The 10729-nt window shown below is 42.0% G+C and overlaps 1 protein-coding gene across 1 annotated transcript; it reads left to right on the forward strand.

Annotated features, from left to right (window-relative positions):
* Window positions 1–823: 823 nt before the first annotated feature.
* notum1b (notum, palmitoleoyl-protein carboxylesterase b) lies at window positions 824–10698 on the forward strand. The gene is made up of 11 exons (XM_061050491.1): window positions 824–1506; window positions 3261–3313; window positions 3450–3545; window positions 4702–4762; window positions 6244–6302; window positions 6841–6943; window positions 7057–7248; window positions 7347–7444; window positions 7550–7697; window positions 7799–7846; window positions 9633–10698. Exons 1-11 carry the CDS (start codon window positions 1145–1147, stop codon window positions 9973–9975), a joined length of 1563 nt encoding a protein of 520 aa, XP_060906474.1. The 5' UTR covers window positions 824–1144; the 3' UTR covers window positions 9976–10698.
* Window positions 10699–10729: the final 31 nt, after the last annotated feature.

A 10729-nucleotide genomic window follows, 5' to 3' on the forward strand; every position in this document is an offset into this window, starting at 1 on the left:
GGCCAGAAACTTTGAAACTATTGAGACAGAGTTTAAGCACATGAAGCTGAGAATCTGTTGGTTTTTACACAACATTTTCACAGAAAATGAGTTTCATTGCTGATTGATTAATAGAAAACAGATACACTCTTTATAGACAGGGTTTACTTTCGTGAAAAAAATCCCAAATACCCATTAAACTATTTGAGGTTTCACATTAAACACACATCCGATTGCCATATGTTGCAGGAAGTCAGATTCAAAGATTTTTTTAACTGGTTTTAACAATGTTAATTAAATGTGTGCAAAAATAGAGCAGTCATGACTTGCATCACCACATGTGATATTAGATTTAGAATTGATTGCAAAAAATGTGGTGCTATCAAAGAGAGGTGCATAATCTGTTTCTCCACATGGCATAGTTTATGATCTATGATCATGATTTAACCCCTTCCAGTGTCTTATCTTATATCTACTAACCACTAATAATAAATCTTTTAAGATTAAACCCCAGTAACAAATAGCCTACGCTTCTATCGCGAGATATTATTCTTTCATGTGAGTATCATTGTAAACGTGTTTGTGTTGGACCCCGGCGGCATGCTGTGACCCTCTGCAGCTTCACACACTACATTCAATCAAACACACTTCAAAGGCAGCGCCGCCATACGTTGACACAACATCAAAGGGGTGAACCGACAGAAGGGGCGTGTCAGGCATGAGTCTGACGCCCCGCGAGGAGCATCAGCCAACTGTAATAACGATTGGCCCGCGGGAGTGAGAAGCACGCGGGGGTAAGGCACGGGGAGGGGGGGGGGGGGGGGGGGGACTTCAAATAAAATTCCATTTCGTCCGAAGCTCGTGAAGAAATGAACTGAGAGCAAACAGGTCGTCAATGAAGTTGGGCTGAACAACGGAATTCAGGGAATATACGTGCTATGACGCTTTTACTGGATGATCCCGAAATGACGCGCACTCTCAGTGATTTGTGAAACTGCTCTCCATCCCTCGAAGCGCAATGGAGTAGGGCTATACCTTCACTTCTGTTAATGGGATCTTTCAAATCATTTTTTTTTTTTTTAACTTTTCTGGCGAATTTGAAGAAATGCTGAACTTTGCAAAAGCCCTCACACACAGTAAAGAAATCGTTGAGTAATAACTAGATATGCAGAGCCGCGGTGTGGTGAGGGGCTCGGTGCGCTCCTGCCTGCTGCTGCTCTTCATCCACATGAGCGCACCGGTGGAGGCGAAGAGAGCACACGGAGGTCGAGCGCAAACTCGACGAGTGCAGCAGCAGCAGCAGCAGCAGCAGCAGCAGGCTCCGGCGTACAGAGAGCGGGTGGAGGGAGCCGAGAGCTTCGCTTTAGACTTCACAGCAGTGGAGGGTAACATGGACAACTTCATGGTGCAGATAAAGAACTTGGCACAGTCTCTGTATCCGTGCTCCGCGCAAAAGCTGGATCAAGAGATGAAGTTGCAATTTTTGAAGAATGCATCTGTCACTTGTAATGACGGGTCACCAGCAGGGTAAGAAAGATGCCTGAACTGCCTCCTGACTGTCAATATTTGAAGTAAAATGTCAATTGACTTGGCATGCAATTTAAGAGAACTGTCCTCATATTTATTCATATTTGGAAGGGCAGTTAACTCAAATCCGGATAGGGACTTGGGTTGGGAACTGGAGGGTCGTCGATTCAAGTCCCGATGCGGACCATTATATTGAAGTTGGTCTGGTAGCTGGAGAGGTGCCCTTGAGCAAGGCACTGAAGCCCAAACCGCTCCGGTGGGCTCCCTGTGCAGCAGCCCACTCTGACATCTCTCCACTAATGCATGTCCACAGGTCCTGTTTGTGTGTCGGAAGCATGTCTCTCAATAACAGAGTGTGAACCCAGAATTTCCCTCAGGGGTTAATACAGTAGGCTACATACAAATATAATATATATATAAATGGGGAATTTGGGGTTAAAGCCATGAAGGCGAAAAGGATGAGCTGCACTTGAACCTAACATCCAGTTTGTGCAGAGTCCTATACCCTGCAGTCTGTTGTCAACCCGGATGTGACCAAAATGGTTCAAAGCATAAGATCAGAGGAGACTACCCACGAAATAAGAGAGAAACTGCGCGCACCCGACTCAGATACAAACTTTTTTTTTTCCTAATACATGCATGCGGATTGGCCAACGTTGTTTGTTCTACGATATTAAACTGAAGAAAGATTTTTTTCACACCTCTCCATCTGTTTTTTTTTTTAAAGTATGTTTTAGAGTTTTGACATCGCAGGTGGGTTTTTTTTAGCAAATTGAAAAACAGGTTCATGAGTGGATTATTAGGCTTCTTCGACATTAAATCCACTGGATGGATTGAGAGAGTAAAGTGTTTGACTTTAAAACAACAAAGGAAAACTTATCTTACACTGGGCCACCTTTTATATCCGAGTGTGAATAACTGTTTTGAAATCAGGGGATGGTAGTGGGCATCATGTAAGTACCAGTCAGCAATATTACAACAAGTCCAATTCTTCAGCTGTGCTTTCTTTCTATAAGAGGGGGGAAATTCACCGATTAAAACTATGCCTGTTAATATATATATATGATTAAGTGATTCTGTAAATCACTTTTTCTCCATGAATATATCTCCAGTTTTACATTGATGTGATTATTCAAAGGACTAGTACTGCAGCCAGTGCTAACAGTCATGTCAACTCTGGAGTGCTTTAATGGAAAAAAAACAACGTGATGACAGAATCATAAAACCCTGATTTTATATTCTGTCAAGAAGTTTTCATTTGGGCCCTGGGTAAATATAATCACAGATATAAACTTCAAGTAAACCAAACAGATGCTCACACAGAATCATATTACCTGTTGACATAAATCATTGAACGTTTGAAATACCTTACCTGAAGCATTACATCATTTACTGATGATGTATTTGGAAGAGGATTAAAACATCTGCAACATAAAACACTTTCCAGATGCCACCCATGCTGTTAAATCTCTATCACTGTGCAGCCAACAGCACAATTAGTTTCCTCTTCTATTCCCCCTAAACAAACATATTAGAGCACTAAAAGCCTCTGAACAGACTCCTGCAGAGACTCTGAGCGGCATGATCAGAGCCAAATCTTTTATGTCAGGAACAAAGGTAGCATCCCTACTGCGGAGCTAATGCATGTGTGTGCGTGTGTGTGTGTGTGTGTGTGTGTGTGTGTGTGTGTGTGTGTGTGTGTGTGTTACAGGCAAAACACACTCACACAGATATGTTTTGTTGTTCTCACGCAGGTATTACATCAAGGAGTCTAAAGGCAGCAAGAGGTGGCTGCTGTTCTTGGAAGGTGAGGGTGAAGCTAACCTTATACAGAACAACACAGAGTTATATAACTCTTGTTAATGTGTGTGTGTGTGTGTGTGTGTGTGTGTGTGTGTGTGTGTGTGTGTGTGTGTGTGTGTGTGTGTGTGTGTGTGTTGCAGGTGGATGGTACTGTTTCAACAGGCAGACCTGTGACAGCAGGTACGAGACCATGAGGAGACTGATGAGCTCCACCAAGTGGCCACAAACCAGAACAGGTAATGACACACACACACACACACACACACACACACACACACACACACACACACACACGCTCTGGATAGAATAACCTATCAGGGTACTTTGCACAAAAATCACTGTCACTTAATGACACCTTCAATGGTTGTATTGTTTGAAAATGCTCTCAACTAAAATGACACACGACATCTCCCTTAGGGTTTTAAATGTCGACTGTCGACATGTTTCATTTTGTTTTCCTATCCTTTCTGCACTCCGTCGTTAAAAAAAGTAACTAAGTAACTTTTACTTAAAGTACATTGTAAACAAGCTACTTTTGACTTTTACTTGAGTATAACGTTTCAATACTCTTTCCACCTCTGGTTGAAGTCAGTAGACACACATCAGTCCTAAGTTTAACACCTTCACCCTCTCTACTGTTAGCCCAAAGCCCTCACCCTTTGTCCTCTCTAGTGGTAAAATACATCATAAACTGCATTTATTGAAGTACAAAATGCCACACATTAACATTTCTTCTCGTTGCTACTAGTTTTCTAATCTACTGCCAGTAGGGGGCGTGGTCTCTTTGGTGAGCGGGAAGCGTCATTCGACTGCTCTAATCAATACACACATTGCACAAAAACACACACATGCATTAAAGTGCATGTGCTGCTTCTGAGAAATCTCTGCACCTCTTTACCGAGGTTATGCTTTTTCCTCAGTAGGAAAAAAACAAACTTCCCCTGAATGGATGAGATTCATGGATTCCTGTTTGTGTTTCCTCTTTAGCTGAGTTTGCTTTAGTCTTAAAAAGTCAAACTCTGCGTCTTGAACTGAAGCCGTCAGGGAACTCCTTGTTTGTTTTATGATCCCTCTCTCTCTGTAAACTTTACTCTGGTGGCCAGTTCAGCAGCCACAGAGCTCTTCAATGAATGGGTGTAATTGCTGACCAAAGCGGGAAAGGTTAATGACTTACTGACCACAGGGAAAACACACAAACACAGACGGTAAACGAACACCTTAACGTCACTGAAACACACACACAGCAGCACATCAAGGTTTGGCCATTTTTAACGAGAAGCTTGAACGATTGAAACTCCTCTGGCTCTCACTGAAGAGTTTTGATTCTGAGACGAGGAAGTTTGTTCAGAAAATAAAGTCAATGTTACATCTTTCCTTTCCTTGTATTCACAGGAACAGGGATTCTGTCTCCTCAGCCAGAGGAAAACCCTCACTGGTGGAACGCCAACATGGTGTAAGAAGTTCAGTCTCCTCCTCCCTCACACTTGTGTGCATTACTATTTTTTTTTATTTTTCCTTTCCAAAAGATAACTCTTGGAATGTTTATATGATTTAATGACAAAGGGCTACCACATAAATATATGAGCATTTAAAGGGACTATTCTAAGGGCGCACAAATGTCCCCATTCCTCCTCTATTCTGCACTCACACTCATGGGCGATTTAACCTGGTCGTAGGCCCCGGGGCTACGGGTCCTTGTATAGGCCCTCATCGGCCTCCTGTCGCAGTAAAAAGTAATAGAGCAGTGTCTGCCATACAGCGGCCGTTGTCAACAAACTGTTGTCATAGAGACGGGACAGACGTACCCACGGGGCCTTATTCAGCACCACCACCACCGATGGACAGCCACAGATTTGAACCACGCAACACAGTTATTCAGCACCAACCAGGTGACAAGGTGGTAGAGAACCCACTTAACTTGGGCATTTTTTTAAGTAATTCCTGGTCCGGGACCTCCTTTTCTTTCATTGCCTTTTGTTTCTGAGCCCCGCTTTTGAACTTTCTAGCATCCGCCATTTTCGCTTTTAAAAAAAAAAAATGTTAATAAAAATAACAATAATAATAGATAAATCCCTCTCTGGCCAATGAGAGGCCCTAGATCTTTCGAGGCCCCTGGGCTTCAGCCCAGGGAAGCCTGTGCATTAAAACGCCAGTGCTCACACGGCTCCAGGACTAACCAGGCCTGAGCCTCAAGTAATTATGAAGCTTAATTAGTTTACAAGACAGGCGGACTTGAGAAAAAAATAATAATAAAAGGGACATGCAGTTGAGTCTGCGTCCGTAAATCAGAGAAGAACACGGAAAATAAGACAGCTACTTTGTGGAATATTTTGACTCACTTTAGTCAGATACAGACAGAACACTCCGGGATTTCTCGATAATGAAGGCTTTCCACATTGTGTACCCGTGCTTGTGCTCGTGCCGAAGCACACCTCATCCAAGTGTGCCGGGGCCAAGGAAGTGTACCGTGCTTGAGCACGGATCAGAGCACTGAGCACTCACACTGGTCAAACGAACTGGACTTCTTAAAAAAATATTTTTTTGTGCCTTTAATGGAGAGATAGGACACTGTGTTGGAAATCAGGGAGAGAGAGAGAGTAGGGAATGACATGCGGGAAAGGATCCACAGGCTGGACTCGAACCCGGGCCGCCCGCCTGGAGGACCAAAGCCCCAACAAACTGGACTTTAGGGGTGAAGTATGCTTAGGCATGGTATGGATTCCTTAGTGTGAATGCGCCCTTAGAATGTGTGAACAACCTCGAGTTGTTCATACCAAACTTAAACTACGAAGGTATATATATTTCTATTTTCATTGAATTCAGGGATGTTTTAGGCATCAGTCACAAAAGCAGTAACATCCACTTTAGGTAGTATAACTATCTCATCTGTCAGTTATCTCTCTCTCTCTCTCTCTCTCTCTTTCTCTCCTGCAGGTTCATCCCGTACTGCTCCAGTGATGTGTGGAGTGGAGCCACTCCAAAGACAGATCAAAGTAAGACCTCATTTATTAGACCTGAAGATCTACACAATAATATATAAAGAAAGATAAAATGATTAGTCGTTAAAAGTCAAACTACATATACTCAGTCTCCCAGATATCCTTTATGTTGGGATGGATGTTCAGTAATGCATCCACTAGAGAGCGCAGTCTTGCACGGTCGTCCACACGGTCCATCTGATCTTTAGATCCCACCTTATCTCCGTCCAGCTGTTCTGTTGTGGTTGTCTGCCACATGTGCCTGGGCGCTCTCACATCATATACTGTATATGTTTAAAGTTCCTAACCGTGTTCCTAACCAACGTGTACAATCTTTCCTCAAAAACCATGTTATCAAAGTATTCTTCATTGTGTCTTGTTGGTCTGGCTTTTCCTGTTGGCTACACTGCTCGATACTGCCCGGACCATTCCTGGCGGTGCTGCAACATTTGGACCGTATCTGAAAGCTTCTAGAAAATGTGCAGAATAAAAGAAGAAACTAACTGAAATAATACACTGATAAATGTTAATAAACATGGTTTTTCACTCTCAGGTGATTATGCGTTCATGGGCTCTCTGATCATCAAGGAGGTGGTGAACGAGCTGCTGACAAAAGGTCTGGACAACGCCAAGGTTCTGCTCCTGGCAGGAAGCAGGTCAGATTAGCTCATGTAACTTTGTATATGTGTGTGCTAGAATGTGTGTGTGTGTGTGTGTGTGTGTGTGTGTGCATATGTTCACTCTCTTATCCCACTCTGCCTCTCACCAGTGCGGGCGGTACAGGCGTCCTGCTGAACGTGGACCATGTTGCAGAGCAGCTGAAGTCACAGGGACACAGAGAGGTGCAGGTCCGGGGCCTCGCCGACTCTGGATGGTTCCTTGACAACAAACAGTACAAATTCACAGACTGCCTGGACACCATCAGCTGTGCCCCCACTGAGGCCATAAAAAGAGGCATCAGGTAGGAGAGGAGGACGGCTGGAAGGACAGGTGGATGTGTCAAAGCGGGAGGAAGACGCACAGATTCTGTAACGTGCTGTTTGTGTTTCTGCTGTGCAGGTACTGGGGCGGTTTGGTGCCAGAGAGCTGCAGACAGGCTAACGTAGGAGAAGAGTGGAACTGTTTCTTTGGATATAAAGTCTACCCTACTTTGAAAAGTGAGTGACAAAACCCCCTCCGCCTCTTCAAAAAGCTGGTTTAGATGATAAAGACCGGCATGTCATTATTAAGTCTGACCTGTGATACACGCTCTCTCCTGTAAGGCCCGGTGTTCGTGGTGCAGTGGCTGTTTGACGAGGCTCAGCTGACCGTCGACAACATCCACCTAACGGGACAGCCCGTCCATGAGGGCCAGTGGAGGTACATTCAGAACCTGGGACAGGAGCTGAGGAGCACGCTGGGCGATGTGCCGTAAGACAAATAGCACACTTAATATATGCAAAGTTTAAAAAAATAAAAATAAAATAAAAAACAGATTTGTTGACTTTGTGATTTTGTGTTTTGAATGGCAGGGCGATGTTTGCTCCGGCTTGTCTCTCACATGAGCTCATCACTAGAACGTAAGTAAACTTCTATTAAAGAGGACATGTTATCCCCCTTGTCCACCTTTTAAAGACAGTCCCCTGTGGTCTAAATGAAACATCTGTGCTGTGCTTTGGTCAAAATATAACATGAATCAAGCACCAGAGGAGGTTTGTGACCCTGTATAAACCAGCTCTCTCAGAACGCTCCGTTTTGGTGTGTGTGTCTCTTTAAATGCAATGATGCAATGACACAAACAAAGGACTGGATGGATTTATTTCACATTTTGTGCGTCGGTAGACACTCAGGTTACCCAAATAAAAAACACTGTAAAAGTGGATTTTCATAATATGTCCCCTTTAAAAGAAACTCTGATCTTTGGGTTCATGTCCATTAACATCATATTCACACGTACTGCTAATGAGTGGACATGTTAAACGACTGCAAGAAAAACACAATATAATCACATCTAAAAATCGAACTCCTACTTAATGGTTAACGCGCAGAATGCAAATTCTGCCGCCAGGGGGCTGTCAATCAAAACAATAACATAAATATGATGTCGAGGCTGGTGGTGAATCATGGGAATGATTCTCTATGTTGATGTTTTATTAATTTAGATTTTTTAATGCAAACATTCTAATAAAATTCAACATATTATACCTTTAAACTTGGAGCGTGAGCCCCATGTGCGGAGACCATAGTCACGGGTTCGGGTCAGACATGTCGGTCCCCACTTTCTCTCTCTCCCCCCAGTTTCTGGCTCTATCCATTCTGACCTATCTCTAAATAAAGGCCCAAAAAGCCCCGAAAATAACACCTTAAAAATACAAAAACTTTAAACTCAGCTTTATCTTTTTATACAAACTAAACATATATTTTAAAAAATATTTACATGTGTAGCATGTGTTGTAAAATCTGTTAAGTATATTTATGAATAAGCAGTCATTGTGCAATAAGATTTGCATGATCTGGATGATCATTTACCTAACAATACACAGCACATGGATGTGACAGTGAATCTTCACTGCTCAGCATTAATATAAGAAAAGCTTAACACATTTAAGAGTCTTCAGGTGTCAGGTTTACTATCTTAAATAACAAAAATCAAAAAAATAAACCTATAAAAATGAATAGAAAATGTCACATTGTTGGGAGTTATAAAAATAAATAAATAAACATATTAAGTTCCTTCAGCACATCATACAAGAAGAGATCATGTAAATTTAATGTTATAATAAAAACCTGATGACCAAAAATATCGCCCTTAATGATTTCACGTGACTGGAGCCACATACACACACTCTTGGCTTGATTATATGGAGCTCATCACAGTTCATTATGTGTACATAGTTTTGTTATATATTATGTGCTCAAGTTTTCAGGAAAAATGACAGGAAATTGCCGACTATATGTTATTCTAAAAAGTGTTGCTGTTACACAGTCTGTCCACCAGACAGCAATGATGAGTAACAAAAAAAAAATACAACAAAAAAACATATAGAAATAATTATTTAAAACAGAATATAAAGACTCTTCTTAAATCTGTTTTTTTATCTCATTGATCCTTTTTTTAAATTATTGTATCATTAATATCAACATTTGGCTCAATGGGTACAACTCTGAGAAATCAGGGTTAGGTTCTGGTATATTTCCTTGTATTGCGTTACATTTTACCCTCATTGCAGTACCTTAGTTATAAATGACAATTACACAAATATTGCAAAGAAATGCAAATTACACATTTCATTTGTAATAACAAAGTAGTCATATAGTTAAGCCTTTAGTCTGTCTCCATCACTGAGAGTCTTTGTGTCTCTGCAGCCACTGGATGGACATTCAGGTGAAAGGCACCTCTCTGCCAAGAGCACTCCACTGCTGGGACCGCAGCCTCCAAGTCAACAAGCACCTCAACGGTAGCCACGGCAACCACACACAAAAAAAGCTCAGGACCCAACCCATGAGGGGCTGCCCTCTACATTTGATTGACAGCTGCCCCTGGCCTCACTGTAACCCCTCTTGTCCGACGATCCGGGACCAGCTGACGGGACAGGAGATGAGTGTGATCCAGTTCCTGAAGCACATGGGCTTCGACGTGCAGAAGATGGCTCAGCAGCAGGGGATGGACCCGAGGACACTACTGGGCATGCTCAATGACGGGAACTGAGTTACTTTTTTTAATGACTTTCCTCAGTGATAAGAAGGGGCTGAAGATAAGTGGAAGGCAAGAGGAGCCTGCAAAAAGAACTCTGATGAAAAAACAACACTTCCAAACAGTGTCATCAATAAACAACAAACATGACTGAATAACTCCAAAAAATACAAAGTGGTGAGCTTTGGGACGAATACAATAAAACCAGAGCGACTGAGCTGTTTAATCAAGCGTACACAATCATACGCTCCTTAAAAATATGTGTGCACAGCGTGCCGGGTGCAGTTCAGGTTCATGGTTTTGGTTCAAATCATTTTGATGGGAAAGCACCAGTTTGTTTTATTGGGATCTGCTGCTCTCTTCTGTCAACTCTGTCTCATAAATCCATCTATGGTGCTGCTGCTTCGACCAAATTTGCTGCTTTTCAAATTTTGGAAAATATTAATTTAATGGGTAATAATCACAAATAAAAGTTACAAGGAAAAAGATTATTACTGCATTCTTCCTGCCATTTAAAAATAAATTGTGTATATTTATTTTTCTACTGAATATCTGACCTATATTCAGGTCTTATCATATGATACTGATCCTGCGATAACTTTGAGTGTTTATTTGCATATTTGTAAAAAAACAATGCCTGTATTCTAATAGATCCAATAATACTGATATGAACAAAACGTTTTCTTGCTGGCTTTTGAGTTTGTAACTATTATTTTTGTGCTGTTGTAGTGCCCACATCTTCTATAAGCATGATTAAATAACAAGACGT

This window comes from Labrus mixtus, chromosome 2, assembly GCF_963584025.1.
Source record: "Labrus mixtus chromosome 2, fLabMix1.1, whole genome shotgun sequence".
Lineage (NCBI taxonomy): Eukaryota > Metazoa > Chordata > Actinopteri > Labriformes > Labridae > Labrus > Labrus mixtus.

Excerpts from the sequence above, each read along its gene's own strand:
- notum1b (XM_061050491.1), top strand. The coding sequence starts at position 1,145 with ATGCAGAGCCGCGGTGTGGTGAGGGGCTCGGTGCGCTCCTGCCTGCTG. Across the intron at positions 7,249-7,346 it reads GCCATAAAAAGAGGCATCAG|GTACTGGGGCGGTTTGGTGC; the intron begins GTAGGAGAGGAG and ends TCTGCTGTGCAG. Across the intron at positions 7,698-7,798 it reads AGCACGCTGGGCGATGTGCC|GGCGATGTTTGCTCCGGCTT; the intron begins GTAAGACAAATA and ends TTTGAATGGCAG.